General features: G+C 41.2%; 1 protein-coding gene across 1 annotated transcript in view; it reads right to left on the bottom strand.

Moving 5' to 3' along the window:
• esama (endothelial cell adhesion molecule a) overlaps positions 1 to 17,403 on the bottom strand; it is a 153,720-nt gene extending 136,317 nt beyond the window's left edge. The window contains exon 1 of the mRNA XM_034178893.1: positions 17,046 to 17,403. Coding sequence (XP_034034784.1) covers positions 17,046 to 17,112 — 67 coding nt within the window. The 5' untranslated portion in view covers positions 17,113 to 17,403. The remainder of the gene's footprint in view (positions 1 to 17,045) is intronic.
• Between the last annotated feature and the right edge of the window lie 515 nt (positions 17,404 to 17,918).

The following is a 17,918-nucleotide window of genomic DNA, read 5'->3' as shown; positions in this document are numbered from 1 at the left end:
CCAAGGCGCTTTATACTGTAAGGCAAAGCCATACAATAATTACAGAAAAACCCCAACGGTCAAAATGACCCCCTATGAGCAAGCACTTGGCGACAGTGGGAAGGAAATCTCCCTTTTAACAGGAAGAAACCTCCAGCAGAACCAGGCTCAGGGAGGGGCAGTCTTCTGCTGGGACTGGTTGGGGCTGAGGGGAGAGAACCAGGAAAAAGACATGCAGTGGAAGAGAGCAGAGATCAATCATCAATGATTAAATGCAGAGTGGTGCATACAGAGCAAAAAGAGGTGAATAAAAAGAAACACTGGGTGCATCATGGGAAACCCCCCCAGCAGTCTAAGTCTATAGCAGCATAACTAAGGGATGGTTCAGGGTCACCTGATCCAGCCCTAACTATAAGCTTTTTCAAAAAGGAAAGTTTTAAGATTAATCTTAAAAGTAGAGAGGGTGTCTGTCTCCCTGATCTGAATTGGGAGCTGGTTCCACAGGAGAGGAGCCTGAAAGCTGAAGGCTCTGCCTCCCATTCTACTCTTACAAACCCTAGGAACTACAAGTAAGCCTGCAGTCTGAGAGCGAAGCACTCTATTGGGGTGATATGGTACTAAGAGGTCCCTAAGATAAGATGGGACCTGATTATTCAAAACCTTATAAGTAAGAAGAAGAATTTTAAATTCTATTCTGGAATTAACAGGGAGCCAATGAAGAGAGGCCAATATGGGTGAAATATGCTCTCTCCTTCTAATCCCTGTCAGTACTCCAGCTGCAGCTAAATTCCACACAGAGTAAATGTAGCAGACACAGATTATTTGTTATAATTGTTTTAGCAAGTTTTCAGGGTATCATGCATGCAGTCTCTTATTAACGTGATGAAAAGCATAAAAAACTACATTTTTGTAGTATAATATTCATTTATAATTGTCATCATGTGGATTCTCTATGTTGTTTTGACTGCAGCGATTCTCTGGCGCACAAGGGATTATGGGATACATGAAAACCGTGGATGCTTCAACAAAAAATCATTTCTTAAGGGGGCTAATAATTTTGACACTGGTAGTTTGTTTGTTGTGAAATTATTTTGTTTCTGTGTGCATAGTAAAATAATATAGGCATTCAAAATAAAACTAGAATGTTTAGAAATGCTGTGTTGAAAATTCCTTGCTCTTTTAAAAAAGCACTTAGGAAATTTTTAAATAAAACCTTAAATTTCAAAGGGGGCATAATAATTTTGTCCTCATCTGTATCTGTGTACAACTAATGAAAAAAAATGTAGTACGAATTGCAATAAAAAGTACAGGCATTTTTCTAAGGGTACAAAGAAACCATTAATAAATTGAAAATAAAGACTCACACAAAGTCTGGGGTGACACAGTGGGTTAGCCCTGTTCCCACAGTCATGGTGCTGCTTCCTGATAGCAGCAGACACAACAAATTGAGACAATGCCCACTGAAATTAACAACAGATTTATTGTATCAACCTAGTGTAGCATATGCAATAAAGTTTGATTACTGAACAAAACATTCAGAACAAGAAAGACACAACTTCAGGATGAGCCACAGTTAATTTAATGGCCTGGACAATGATGCAAAATTTATTTAGCTTAATTACAGTTGTGCAAGCAGCCACAAGATATTTGGAACAACAACAATGACAAAAGTGGAATATGGCAACATATAAAATTATTAATTTATCAATAATACTCATAAATCAGTTGTATGGGTGGTCAATTTATATATTGGATCTCTAAACATCTTCACTAATTTGTTATTTGAACTCGCTTAGTCCTCTTAAGAGTCATGGAGGAGCTGGAACCTATCCACTAATCCACCATGTTACTGTACATTCACTAATATCTCTGCAAGATTTATTTTAGTTTGTTCTTTTGGGTGTTATACTGCATTTCATTGAGTGAAAATACAGGATTATGAGCAGAATTGGTTCAGTGGCATGGACTAACAATTGGGCAGCAAACTGCTTTGGCTGGAACTGAAAAAATGTTGTTGTATGTATGTGTCATTATGTACTGTAGGTACCAATAAATCCCTCAATCTCCTTCCTCAAATCAAAACTGGACCAGTTGTTGGGGACTTGTACATGAGGTCTGTGGGCATCATACACGGTAATCCCGGCTCAAACTGGAACGGGGCTTTGCCGCACATCCATTTGGTATTATTATAAGAAATAGGCAATTAGAGATAAGGCCATAGTGGTAAGCTGGTCCAACTGCCTTCCACTGCTCTCCATTTGACAGTATAATAAATTTTAAGGTGAAGTGTTGTCAGGATAAAAATAGGAACACAGCCAGAAATCAAACAAGTGTTGTCATATTGACATACGAGGGCTGTCAATAAAGTAACGGTCCTTTTTATTTTTTTCAAAAACTATATGGATTTCATTCATATGTTTTTACGTCAGACATGCTTGAACCCTCGTGCGCATGCGTGAGTTTTTCCACGCCTGTCGGTGACGTCATTCGCCTGTGAGCACTCCTTGTGGGAGGAGTCGTCCAGCCCCTCGTCGGAATTCCTTTGTCTGAGAAGTTGCTGAGAGACTGGCGCGTTGTTTGATCAAAATTTTTTCTAAACCTGTGAGACACATCGAAGTGGACACTGTTCGAAAAATTAAGCTGGTTTTCAGTGAAAATTTTAACGGCTGATGAGAGATTTTGAGGTGATTCTGTCGCTTTAAGGACTTCCCACGGTGCGAGACGTCGCTCAGCGCGCTCAGCCGCCGTCGTCAGCCTGTTTCAAGCTGAAAACCTCCACATTTCAGGTTCTATTAATCCAGGACGTCGTGAGAGAACAGAGAAGTTTCAGAAGAAGTCGGTTTCAGCATTTTATCCGGATATTCCACTGTTAAAGGAGATTTTTTTAATGAAAGACGTGCAGACGGGTCCGAGCGTCGGGACGCAGCCGCCGCGACGCTCCGCCACAGGAAAAACACCTCTGTTGAAAGCCTTAAGGACAAGTTGGAACATGTCCTGCTGTTAAACAATTTCTCATATACTCACTCCACTGAAAGCCATCAAAAGCCGCCTGGATTTTACAAATGGTTATCAACACGGAGGTGTTTTTCCTGTGCCGCCGCACCGCGTCGGCTGCGTCCCGACGCGCGGATCCGTCCGCACGTCTTTCATTAAAAAAATGTCCTTTAACAATGGAATATCCGGATAAAATGCTGAAACCGACTTCTTCTGAAACTTCTCTGTTCTCTCACGACGTCCTGGATCAATAGAGCCTGAAATGTGGAGGTTTTCAGCTTGAACAGGCTGACGACGGCGGCTGAGAGCGCTGAGCGACATCTCGCACCGTGGGAAGTCCTTAAAGCGACAGAATCACCTCAAAATCTCTCATCAGCCGTTAAAATTTTCACTGAAAACCAGCTTAATTTTTCGAACCGTGTCCACTTCGATGTGTCTCACAGGTTTAGAAAAAATTTTGATCAAACAACGCGCCAGTCTCTCAGCAACTTCTCAGACAAAGGAATTCCGACGAGGGGCTGGACGACTCCTCCCACAAGGAGTGCTCACAGGCGAATGACATCACCGACAGGCGTGGAAAAACTCACACATGCGCACGAGGGTTCAAGCATGTCTGACGTAAAAACATATGAATGAAATCCATATAGTTTTTGAAAAAAATAAAAAGGACCCTTACTTTATTGACAGCCCTCGTATATATAGAGTATGCCAGTATGAGACACTTTAAAATATATAATGGGAGGAAAGGGAGGATCAATGCCCTAAAAGAGATCCTGTGTTAAAATAACATGTAGCTAAAAATAATGACAGCAATCTTGAGTCATTAATCTAAACCACTGAATTTTTTCTGCAGAAAATCAACAGTGGCAGTGAAATGCTTCTATTCATCATCCCAATGGAGCCTTTGAAGCTTGTATGGATTGACCTTGTTAAATAAGTAAAGTCCACGGTGGGATCCACCTGGAAAACAAATGAAAATGTTCGGCTGGCAGATGGTGTGTCCAAAATAGAACTATGATTGTAGAATGGTTGGTTGAGATATGAGGCATGGTTTTTCCATTGCTGCCATGAACAACTGGCCTTTGATTAGGGAGGCCTGGTGCTAAAAGTATTCACCTCACATACACTGAATCCAAATGGAATGCCAACGGGAACACAGAAAAAGTAATATTTTCCATTGCACATCTTGACTAGAGACAGGGTCATTTTCTGCAGTGCAGTACAAACTGAAAATGTCCTGAAAACATTCCACTGTTATTCAGCTACACATGCACTTGTCTGACCTACAGTTTGACTAAAGATTGTAACAAAAACAAATCAGAAAAAAAGAGCCCAAGTGCTATCTGAAACTCGCCAAAGGAATATTTCTGTTCTCATGTGAACTGTCCAAAAACCACAAATAAGCCAGACAGTTCAGTCGCTAAATCTTTCAATACAGACAGCAGTGATGCCTTACACATACACTACCAAGAGTGAATTAATAATGGAAAATAATTCAATTTGAAATTTTTAAGATCCAGGGAAAAGGTGATTGGCAACCAGAGTAAACCCATTTAAACAATTGAAATAAGTTGATAATTAGGCAGACATCCTGTTGAACCCAGATTAATGTAATCAAATTAGCTGATCCAAACACAAGATCACTGCAACAGCTTTAATGAGTTTGTGCTGTTCAGAAAAACAAGTGAGCATATCTGCGGTAACAGCTCAATCAGAAAAGGTACAACCACAAACAGAAAAACAAATGGCAATTTAAAGTAATCCTATTTTCCTAGTTATCAGGGCTGAATCAGCACAAAAGCAGTGTGAGGTGTATTTTAACATTCTATTTATGTAGCAACTCAGTTGAAGTGTAAAACAGATTGGTGGTGTTCTGCGTGATGCAGCAGCTTCCATGTTTCTTGGACTGGGATGGTCTTAATAATTTGAGATCAAATTACTGCATTTCAAACATGAATAGAGTGGTGGCTTTTGGCTCCTTCAATACACCGTTTAAAAAAAAACATATAAATCAGATAGTGCTGGTGTGTTTAAAGGGCAAGACCCACATTTAATAAAGTCAAAACCAATCAGTCAAGAAAATCAAGATATCCCTACTTCTTAACAGTATATATAATTTTATATTTCTGTTTCTAAGTTTGTGATCGCGCTACAGAAATATTGCGGAACTAGATGACCCATTGTGCTCCACACAACCACTGACTAGACTGATGGGCAGGATCTCTTAAATGGTACACTGACTTACTCTGATGTAACACTGCCTCAGTAGCAAAATGCCACCTCTTGCCCCTTCCTGAAGCCGCGTTCACACCGGACGACACGCGAGCAACAGCAGTGACAGGTTGCCATGAAATCCCTATGGAAGGACGCATTGTGGCGCCACAAAAGTCCAAGCCACGCAATGGGACACGATGGACGCAAATAAAGCGACGTGAATAAAGTGATTTTGAGCGATTGGCGCATTTGTGGCGCAATATCGCGTTGCGTCGAGTCGCCCTCTTCCTCAACTCGAAAAATCTAAACTTTTTTGTTTTGTCGTGCCGCGATGACCAATCAGGGACTGGATATGTAGTGACGTGGAGATGTCTGGAGTTTATACTTGATGTGGACATGTCCTTCACATGTGCACGCACAAACGGGACTGGGTCCAAGGCAGAAGTACCGCTGAAAGTGGCCGTCATCCAGACGCAGCTCATGCAGCAAATGATGAATTTGTGGCATCGCGTGGCATCTGGTGTGAACGCGGCTCAAGCAGCGCGACACACCAGGCGATGGTGGCGCGTCCATCGCCAGACGAGGGATGCGAATTTGTGGCGTCGCGTGGCGTCCAGTGTGAACGCGGCATGAGATGGTCACCCTGGCCACAACCTGCCAAGAGGTACAGAACCATCATACTCTAAATTTCTGGGGAGAGCCCTGCGATCCCTTTAATGGAATAGTGATTTCATCTGACATCACACTGTCCCAAAAGCACCATCTTAAACATTATTCCGCATTTCCTCATGAGTATTATCGAAATATTTTAGCACCAATGCAAAACACCGGTAAATATCCATTAATTTGGATGTCAATAATCATTTCAGTGCATCCACAGCTTCCTGATTCTAGGTTTCCCTCACACAATCTTCTGTGGAGTAATTACATTTTTATGATTTGACAGTGCGCTAATCAGCTTTTTTTAATCTTACCTATGGTCAGGTGACAGCAGCGTGATGTTAAAACACTCACTACTGTCTGCATCAATTAAATGTTGGCAATCACAGTTTTCAACAGAATCTGATATCTACTCCACAGATTTTGACTCCTACTGACATAACAACAGTCGGAAATTACCCTCCACCTCCAGTCCAATATATTTTTGCACTGCAGATGTTTCTTCATGAAGCATTGTGTCACTGTTCACGCATTGCCTTGGTGCTGTTAAATCTCCTTCTCAGTAACTTCTGTTTCACACCAGACATTCGTATTGCTGAAGGTAAACTGCCATTTAAAAAAGTATTAACTTTGTGATTCAATATGATCAGCATGATGATTTGTCGGACAGCAGCCGCTATGCAGCAGCTGAATCAGGGCTGCTAATTTACTGCCCGTGGGCCATGTTTAGCCCAACCTCATTTATTGTGGCCATGTTTTAAATTACCAGGGTGTCTGGACTTAAACATTGAAGAAAAAAGTCGATGCACATGCACCCTAAGGTCTGATGTTTTCACCGTTGCAGTTAGTGGTGGAGAGGTCAGTCAAACTAGTCTTTGGGTATTTTTTGATATGAAAAACAATACACGCATTTTTTGTGAAAAGTCTTTTTTAACTACCAATAACAAATAGGATTACATAAATAAAGAGCAATTTCTAAGTGTCACACATTTTTCCATGAAATGCACAGCGCAATTTCAGGATTTGTTGTTGTTTGTTGGGTTTTCGGTGCGTACCACCAGGCCTAAAAATTATTGGAGAAGCACTAGTATTAACTGTATGGCAGTTCATAAGAGTAATAAATGTCTGGCCTGTATAAATTACATTCCATTATAATGTAGCATATCATCATCACAACATTTTTAGTTTTTTTTTTTTTACAGCCTTCCAGATGTATAGGGCTCTGAAACGTGACATCACACCTCCATGAATACACTAAAGATGGTTCTACTCTATCTTCAAAATACCTGTTTTGTGCTTTAAAGACCAGTCTGAGTGCAATGTGTTGACAATTTCACCCTTGTGTACAGAAGTGATGGGCTAAACAAATAACTAAGTTATTTATATATTTAATGTATCAATCTTTAGTTTGGCAATAGAAATTTAACTAAGTTTGCACCGAGAGCTCTAGAAAACTACATGCTATGCACAAATTGCGCTGCAGTTATGGCAGTACATGGGAGCTCACTTCACAGATATATTATTTACAATATATTCCCCTTCAGGCACACCCCACACCACAAAAATGTCCCAAGAACCTCAATCTTCAACAGATCTAGCTACATACATACATCTGTATGTAAAAGTTTGGGCACCCCTGATGATTTCCATGATTTTCTTTTATAAATCACTGGTTGTTTGGATCAGCAATTTCAGTTAAATTTATCATATAGCAGACAAACACACTGATATTTGTGAAGTGAAATGAGGTTTATAGGATTTACAGAAACTATGCAATAATTCTTTAAAAAAAAAATTAGGCAGGTGCATAAATTTGAGCACCCCAACAGAAAAAAAAATACATCAATATTTAGTAGATCCTCTTTTTGCATAAATAACAGCCTCTAAATGCTTCCTATAGCTTCCAATGAGAGTCTGGATTCTGGTTGAAGGTATTTTGGACCATTCCTCTTTACAAAACATCTCAGGTTTGTTGGTTTCCGAGCATGGACAGCCCGCTTAAAATCATACCACAGATTTTCAATAATATTTTCAATAATATTTAGGTCTGGGGACTGAGATGGCCATTCCAGAACGTTGTACTTGTTCCTCTGCATGAATGCCTTAGTAGATTTTGAGCAGTGTTTAGGGTTGTTGTCTTGTTGAAAGATCCAGCCCTGGTGCAACTTCAACTTTGTCACTGATTCATGAACATTGTTCTCAAGAATCTACTGATATTGACTGGAATCCAAGTGACCCTCAACTTTAACAAGATTCCCAGTACCTGCACTGCCCACACAGCCTCATAGCATGATGGAACCACCTCCAAATTTTACTGTAGGTAGCAACTGTTTTTCTTTGAATGCTGTGTTCTTTTTCCGCCATGCATACTGCCCCTTCTTATGTCAAAATAAGTCAATTTTAGTTTCATCAGTCCACAGCATCTTATTCCAAAATGAAGCTGGTTTGTCCAAGTGTGCTTTAGCATACCTCAAGCGACTCTGTTTGTGGCGTGTACACAGAAAAGGCTTCCTCTGCATTACAGCATCTCTTTGTGCAAAGTGTGCTGTATAATTGAACGATGCACAGACACACTATCTACAGCAAGATCATGTTGTAGGTCTTTGGAGCAGGCCTGTGGGTTGAGTATGACTGTTCTCACCATCCTTTGCTTCAGCTTATCTGAGATTTTTCTTGGCCTGCCACTTCGGGCCTTAACTAGTACTGTGCCTGCGGTCTTCCATTTCCTCACTATGTTCCTCACAGTGGAAACTGACAGCTGAAATCTCTGAGATAGCTTTTTGTATCACCTAAATCATGATGTTCAACAATCTTTGTTTTCAGGTCATTTGAGAGTTGCTTAGAGGCTCCCATTTTGCCACTCATTATAAGAGATGCAAAGAGGGGAAACATTTGCAAACGGCCATTTTAAATACCCTTTCTCATGATTGGATTCACCTGTGTAAGGAGGTCAAGGGTCAATGAGCTTACCAAACCAATTTTGTGTTACAATAATTAGTGCTAAATGTATTCAAATCAATAAAATGACATTTTTTTTTAGTGTTATTTATTTTATTTATTTATTTTAATTGTACTTTTAAGAGATTGTTTTTAATTTCATTGTCATGGACAGTATTTTTTCTGGTGTCATGTACAATGATAATAATAATAATAAATTCTAAATAAATTCTAAAATAAACCATGCAAATGATGGAATAGGATTAGAATGGGAATAACCCCCTTGTGTCTGACGTTCATGCTGTTATACGGTCGCAAATATCTTTTACCAGCTCCGCTAACGCGTCGCTATAAATTCTCCTTTTTACCGGCTCCATTGACGTGTCGCCGGTAAAGCTCAATTTGCGACCGTATAACCAGCACGAACGCCCGCATATCATCAGACACAACAGGGTGATTCCCTAAATGCCTCACCTTCACCCCAATGTCAGGCTGCTGCCATGCAAGGCACCCACTACACACCGAGAGCAACTAGGGGATTAAGGACCTTGCCCAAGGGCCCTTAGTGATTTTCTGGTCAGGCTGGGATTTGAACTGAGGATCCTCTGGTCTCAAGCCCAATGCTTAACCACTAGACCATCACCTCTTCAGCTCTCAATCCAAACAAACAGAAATCTTGCAAAATTACAGACAATATTTCCACTGCCATGAAAGGCCTCACTTATGAATCCATGCCGATAACAATCCCCATTGCTTAGACTTTTTTCTGAAACCCCTAAATGACGTCTTATCTTGTTTGCTTGAGAGCATTTGCTCACGTCCTGCTTAAACACAGCAACAACATCGACTCCATTAGCGTTCCCTTTCCTGTTGCCTCAGGCTGCTATTCATGACCATTTCCTCAGTTTTCAGGACACACCTGCAACACGATTGATAGTGAGTCACACGCTGAGGTCAAGGTCATGCTACTGTTATTGTAGTGTTGTATTGTGACAATGACCTATGGCTGTTAATACTCCAGATAAGCCACAAGGAGACAATGTACAGAATTAGCACTTCAAATGCCTTAAAGGGATCTAAACTGCAATGTTATTATGGGGGTTTATGACGGTAAAAATGGTCATGTAATACCTCTCTGGGTGGAACGAGTGAGCCTGAGACTGCCTGTGTCAGCGTCAGTGATTGTTTTGGCAACAGTGCTAAAAGTCCACACAGTCTTTAGGCTGCCTCGAGCAATTTAAGGAGGTATAAAAAAAAGAAAGGAAGAAAGAAAGGATAAGAAGAAGCTCCCACTTGCTTTCGTGTCTCAAGGTAATGAAAGTCACCAGCTTTCTATCAGAACTAATGTGCACTCAACTGAAGGAGAGCGAGCCCATTAAGGTAAATAAATTAATATTTTCTGATTTTCCATATGAGTAAAGTAGCGTCTTTACCGCTTCAGTGAAGGTAATAGTGGAAACAACAAAAATTAACAGCGTCCAGGAGAAATCCAGCTGCAGTTACTGCTGAGAGGTCAGTTGGTTTTTAAAATAAGCTTCTCCCTTTGACCTCTATTAAGGTACTCTAGGGGATAAAACATGCTACATGTAGTTTGTGCTTTTTATCAAAAAAATAAAAGAAAAAAGACACAAAGAAGAAACACAGTGGCAATAACAAATGCTAAGGGCACTGTTAAATATTTTACCTGAAATTAATGATTTACAACTTCTCATTGCAAAATCCTCACACAGCTGTAACATGCCCTAATTTCTAAATCTAAAAAGATGACAGGCGAAAAGTAGGCTGCCTGTACTGTACGGTGACGAGTGAAAGTAGGAGTTTAATACATTGCTAGAGAGAGTCTGCTGAGCCAATGCTGTAGTGGCTGTAAAGGGATTACTCTTCGCTGGAAGACATAATCATGTGCAACACACTTGTTTCGATCTGTGAAAAAACAAACAGGTGTTTCCGTTTTAAATCCAAGCCTTCATCCTCTGGCACACACATGGAACTCCAGACAAAAATACTATTTACTGTGCCTCATTCCTCATTAGATTATGACAAATGACTTTAATTTTAAATGTGATTACTTAAGGAACATACTTTACATTAAGGGTGGATAAAAATAATTCAACATTCACTGACTTTCAGCAAAATCACACTGTGATATTTTATCACAATAACATTCTCTGACCAAGTTGTCATTTAAAATAGCCATTTCCAAACTAAATGCCGGGGCCTGCTTTAAAATATGAAAATCATCTGGAGCCCACTGGAACCTTTAATCACAGTTTTGATTAAGATATGAAACTAAGATGACGTATTTCCATATACAGTATATTGCATGAAACCAGGTCAAATCAATGAAGAATAACACACAATTTAAATCCCACAACTTTGTTTTATTACTTCAAGTCAATGCTGGGAGCATGTGCTGGTCCCCCACTTCGCCACATCCATGACACCACAGAACCAACTTTGGTCCTGGATGGCAACCACCCAGGCAGACAACTGCTTCATTCTCACCTCTATAAAATAACCTCTATAAAATAACCATCTACCTGCCGCAGACAGGTGAAACATGGACGTCTCCTCAGTCTTCTCCAGCCACTGAGTTTTCAACACTCAGGCACCTACTGCGTGTGCTGGATTATGCAAGAAATGTACCTCATAAAAATGATAAATGATTCTCGTCATCTTAGTATCTCCAGCGATACCCAAGGACCCTCCAAAGATACCTAGTACCAAAGAAATCCAGCAAGCTTCTGATCACATTTCTAAAAATTAGAATTTTTCGGTCATTTTAAACTTTATTACAAAATAGAATTTAATCAAAGACATGGTTTTAACTTTTAATTATCTCTCATGGCCAAACTGCAGTACTGTCTTGGCCCACTAGGAGGTCGAAGTCTCACACTTAGGAAATCACTCATTTAAAATGTTATTGATATTTCTGTTTACACATATGAAGGGGGTATGTAAAGCTAAAATAATTTGTTGTTTAATCACTACAAACAATAACTTTGATCAGCTGTTTGGAAAATTAATAAATTCCTCAGGATGTGCCTACAGACACACAAGAGACATTTCAGTGCAGTGTCGTTGCGAAACTGAGCAACTACGACAGAACCCAGTAGTGGTGTGCAGTGATTAACAATGTACTGCAGTACTACTCATTTATGAGATGTTTTGCCAAAAAAAAAAAAAAAAACTAAAATTCTTTATCTTTTTGTGGAACTTGTCACAATTTTGAAGTTTAGTGGAAATTGCATTGACATGGCAAAAACCCCACAAGATCTCATGTGTTGTACCCACCGAAAGTAAAACCGAGGGTATGATACGGGTAATCACTGCATTGACAATAAAATGACAAAACAATGATTAAAATGCGTCAAACTGCTTCAAGCCAACATCAAGCTAAAATCTGGTTTAAAATTGCTCAAAGATAAATTGGTGTACGTTGCTACTAAAATCCTTTAATTAGTATTTCATTCAAATGTGCTCTAAACTGATTTTAAACAGCTCTAACACAAAGGAAAACTGGTTACCTCTACCAGGCGACTGCTGTGTCAACAACATTTTCTGGAGAACTGAGTTGATTAAATTTTGAGGCAGTTCTAGAGCTTCCCCCGCCCACCTCCTATTAAGCTCTTAAATTAACATTGGTCCGGTTATGTCCAAACCAAGCTGAAGGACCGACTCTCCTTGCCAATGGAAAAATGACTCAGTGGCAAGTTACACAAGCACGCCATGTCAGTGTGTCCACTGTGCCGAGGTTGCCAAGTTGATACAACATCACAATCAGCATGAATGGCCAACCAAGTGTAACTACACCTTCAGCACAGATTTATAAGTATATATTAAGTTTAGCGTTTGTATGTGGGCAGCACGGTGGCTTATTGGTTAGCACTGTTGCCTCAGAGCAAGAAGGCCATGTGATCGATTCCCACCTGTGGCCTTTCTGTGTGGAGTTTACATGTTCTTTGCGTGGGTTCCCTCCCACATTCCAAAGATATACAGGTTAAGTCGATTGGAAACTTTAAATTGTCTGCAAGGTGTAAATGTGTTTGTCTGTATTGTATATGGCCCTACGACAGACTGGCGTCCTGTCCAAGGTGTACCCCACCTCACACCCTATGACTGCTGGGATAGGCTCCAACCTCACCCCCGTGACCCTTAACTGGAGTAAGTGGTTGAAGATGAGTGAGTGAGTTTGTATGTGTGATTTTGGAAGATTTGCATGAAGTGTACCAACATACACTAAACGTACATCAAGTCCATGAAGATCCATCAGCGTCACATTGTCTCAGTATATTTTCTTATGGTTATAAAGACGAATCCATCAATTGTCAAATAAGTAAATAAATCTATAATAGAGAGTTTATTCAATAAGAAAGACAGGGCACTCAGAGAATGCAACACCTACATCTTACATATTTGACACAAAGTCAGGTCAGGTCTGAGAGCATGTCCTAGCCTGAACACTGCCATACTGGGCCAGATACTGGCCGCCATTTAGGTGTAGGAGTTCCCACTCCTAGTGACCTGACGCTGGTCACGTGACGTGTGATAATGAATATGGCGTGACAGTTCAGGCTAACGGACTGTTTGCCGTGCATTACTTCAGAAGATCGTGCAGTTTTGTCATAAAAGTAAGTATCCCTGCTTTGTCAGATTGCTTTAATAGTTGTCAAGAGGCATCTGATTACCAAAACACATGGTGCTACTCAATGTATAGTGCAGTAGACAAATGGTGTCAACAAGCATAAAGTGATATTCTTTTCACCAGAAGTATGCGGTTGCGTTTGTTTCTGTTGAGGAAAGTTTGAAAAATTAGGTCGGGGAATCCCTTTTAGCAAACGACCAATAGAAGAGCAGCGCTCGCGCCACACCCCCAAACTTGACCAAAGTGAGGCTGACCAACACTGGCGTCAGTGTCTCGGCCGCCAACCAATCACAGGATAGGAGAGAGAGATAGGTGTCCAGCCTAATTCAGGCCAAGCACGTCCTGGTTCTGCATATCACTGCATATCACTACATACACCACACTAAGAACCGCCTTAGGTCCTGGATGGCAGGCACTCAGTCAGACAACAAGTCCATTCCCACCTTTCAAGAGAAGCCACCTATCTGCTACAGGCAGATGAAACATGTGTCCCCTTGACCTTTTCCACCCACTGAGGTCCTCAAGGTTGAGGCACCTGTGCACTGGATCACGCGCAGAGAAGTGCACCACATGGCCAAAATATTATAGCTGCATTCCCTCACAATGCAAGTGGTACGTCTCATCTAAGATGTTCCAGAAAATATCTAGGAACAAAGACATTTAATTGCTTCCTTAGCTCACTGGTTAGTGCCAAAGTCTCACAAACATACAGCATCTCGGACCTATGTTCTGTCAAAAAGGTATCAACATCTCCAAACACCTCTATACAAGGACCTCAACACACCAGCAGCTCTTCTAAGGCTACTCACTACTCATCTCAGTACTGAGATGAGTTCTAAACAGAGATATGTCTCTGATGGCAGACTCCATGAAGTCACTGAGCAAAGTAAGTATTTGCGATTCAGTCCCACCACACAATATGTGACTCTTTGTGCCTTTGACATTTGAACAATTGTATTCAAAATTTTCCACTTTAGACTTGACTAGCACACAACCCTCCCCCCCATGTTTAATCTATACTGGCTACAAACTGTGTTAAACGGGAATAACCACAAACATCGGTCAAAGCTCATGTAACCGACAGAAAGGTAACATGCCAGTAGTGACTATATGTGTATCTTTAACCAATTCCAAAGTCATTCTAAATGCGTTTGATCTTTCAAGGTCACAGGTCCTGTGATTAATAGAAAAGTAACATATTACTTTATTTTTGTGCTTAATGTTTATGCTAACCATGTGTAACCAAGCCCCACCCTGCTCAGAGTGTCGCTCTCATTGGACCGACATCTCTGCTATTTTGGCATTGTGGGATAGCTCGCACCTACAGATTGAGCTCACTGGAGGCATACTAACGCACATACTAACACAGAATACCCAGAAACTGGACAGTTCTTCGGTCATAACGAGAGCGTCCACTTTTAGCTTGTCATAAGCTAAGCTAGTGGCACTCATGAGAGTGTGACCATGTGCCTATGGGTTGGAGCGGATACAGTCACTTCCGCAGAAGTGGCGAATCCGTAGGAAAGAATTCGTACTTCCGCGACTGGCCGCCTGATGAAAACAAGCTTGGGCTGCATTGATTGTCTATTGAAATCAGCTGGTTTTATTTAGTCTCTAACAGCCAGCTGATAGCTCTCATTGCCTGAAATGAGATTAATACACCATGCTGACCTGAAATGAACCACTGTACATTAAATTGACTTTATTGATGAGTCTGACCCCTTTGAAAAGTGATCAAATTACAAGCATTTGTATGGAGCTCAGCGGTGTTTTCATCTGCCAAAAATGGCCACCAGAGGGCACTCTGTGTGAAGTCCGCAGCAACCCATATACTTGTAATTAGTAAGACCCTTCGGCTGCTCCCTTGTTTGCACTCGGGTTCCCCACAGCAAATCCGAGGTGGATCTGCATGTTGAATTGGCACAGGTTTTACACCGGATGCCCTTCCTGACGCAACTCCACATTACATGGAGAAATGTGGCAGGGGTGGGATTTGAACCGAGAACCTGCCGCACCGAAACCAAGTGTTGTGTGTTGGGGGGTTTGGCTGGATGTTTTTGTGTTGTTTTCTTTTCTTTGCTCTCCAGGTGGTATGCAAACTGGTTTTTGTCTGTGGAGACGGTGCTGGCAGAAGAGTCCTTCACCCTCATCAGCATTATTAGCTGCACCTGTGGAGGATGTTCACATGCAGGTCTACTGACTCGCAGCACCTGTGGATGATGCTCACGTGTAAACTTAAAGACTTTCAGCTGAAGCAGATAATGAGATGGCGTTCTGCATTTAAGCCATGAGTGGTTCAAGCAGAATTGCCGGGAACTCGACCTTGTGACGTTCGTTTGTGAGACGCTGAGGACCGCGCCAGGGTTTGACACATCGTGCCTGTGAAGGAGGACGGGTGAGGGACACATGCTGTCAGCACACATCAGAGGTGATTATTGTCTGAATGATCGTTAATAGTAATTTGGCATTTTGTTACGCAGTATATTTGAACACTGATGAGAATTGTGCAGTTTGCTTCTCACTGCCGTGGCGTACGGACTGATGATCCTCCACCTGTTGTGAGAAGCTGCTCATTTACATAAAGCTTAAATTCAGACCTGAATGTGTTGCTGATAGTGTGTGCCTCTGAAAGATATTTGCTGTAGCTCTGTTGACTTACCTCACCTTTTCCATCCTTCACAGAGTCAGTTTGTCGTGTCCACCTGGGGGGTGTTTGGCGGTGAATCTGAGTCCAGAAGCGCCGAGGCTTCGATCCTTTTGGGCGCTGGAGAGCGCGCCGTCCTTCACTCCGCCAGATAAACCACATATTTATGTTGTACACTAATTATTGCACCGGAGTGGAAATAAAATCGTTTTGTTTGTGGAACCGCTTTCTGGTTATTTAGCGCTGGGTTCGGTCAGACGTTGGTCCGCTCCTCAACCTGCGTCTGCACATAACACCAAGTGCACTAACCACTTGACCACCACCCCTGCCATAGTTGTAATTGTTGGGACAAAATTTTGATCTTGACTTTTAAATGATTTTTCCCCTGATCAAACCACTTTGTCCTTGACGGACTGTCAAACATTCCACCAAGGAATGGTCCAATTTGGAACAAAATGCTTGCGGGCACACGAGATCAAAAAGAAGCATGTGCCGCTGCACACGCAAGTGTAATAATGGGGAAAGGGAAAAAATATTTGCAGCCCTCACCTCAGGCAGAAAACAAATCTTATTTTGAATTCAAGTTTCATATTTTTAAAAACACATGAATCAATTTTGAATCACACAAACTGAAGCAACCTAAATATGAAATAAAAAACTGCTACATTTTTTCTGTTGCTCCTCTTCAGAAAACATCAAATGTGTGTTTACATGAAGGCAAACAAATAAAAATAAAAAATATATTCAGGTCACTTCGATCAGTAATGTTAACGGAGCCACTGGAGAGCTGATAAATTGGGGGGGGGGGGGGCGCAATTTATATGACATAAATGGAATGGAGTACAGCACAATATTTGATTTTCTTTTCCCTTTAAACATTTTAAAATTAAAAGAAGATTGTAAAATATGGTGAGTTTGCAGAAATAAAAAGAAAAACGAGTGTTAAAGTTGAGAATGACGTGTTTGACTGACCTGAGAGACGCCACAGAATGGAACACAGGAGCAAAGTAAGTTTCCTCCCAGTCGTCAAGCTCTCCATGTTTCAAACTGACACTTTACAGCCGTCCTTCACAGACTTTTTGCTGCTAGCAGGTGCTCCTCGTCCAGCCGGCTGAGCTCAGGAAACACTTCAGGTGAGGAGCGATGGACTCCTTCTCGGAAGCCTCCTTGGTGACTTTAGTTAAACGGCTCTCAGAGTGCGAAGCTCCTCCACGGCTCGTTTTCTGCTCCTCTTTGCGCTCGACTACATCTGCAATTCTCCTCTTATCAACAGAGCAGAGTGTAAAACTTGTCATCCTGTGTCCTTTCCACGGGAGGGGAGGAGAGAGAGAGAGAGAGAGAGAGAGAAGCACGAGCCTCTTCGCCGAGCCGGTCTCGTGCCTGTTCGACGCTTCTGTCGTTTCAAAATAAAAGCTCTGACAGCAGCGAATGTACGATCTCCCGCCTTAGTGCAGCAGATAGATACCTGAAACAATCCTTCAAATGGTGATGCAAGCACCAAATTCAGCACAAATACGCCTTAGACAAAAACTATTTTGAAAAAGAAAAAAAAAAAAACAGAGTAGCCACTTGAATTTTCAATAGGCAGACAGGTTGGGGTCAATTTAAGAATTGCACAGGGGTCAAAATTTAAAATGCTCCAATCATATTGAAAACTATACCACATTATTTGTCTGATCATAAAGATTTCAAAAAGGTATAGTTTGGACTATCTGTGACTGAATGTTATGTAGTTATGGGATTAAAAACAGCAAGAATGGTGACAAAGGTCAATTTCAGTTTGTACAGGGTCAAAAGTGAAAGTTACTCCAATTTTGGTAAAACGTGGTGCAAATTATTGGTTGA

Source organism: Thalassophryne amazonica, chromosome 9, assembly GCF_902500255.1.
Source record: "Thalassophryne amazonica chromosome 9, fThaAma1.1, whole genome shotgun sequence".
NCBI classification, from domain to species: domain Eukaryota; kingdom Metazoa; phylum Chordata; class Actinopteri; order Batrachoidiformes; family Batrachoididae; genus Thalassophryne; species Thalassophryne amazonica.
This window is presented reverse-complemented; position numbering and strand designations above follow the sequence as displayed.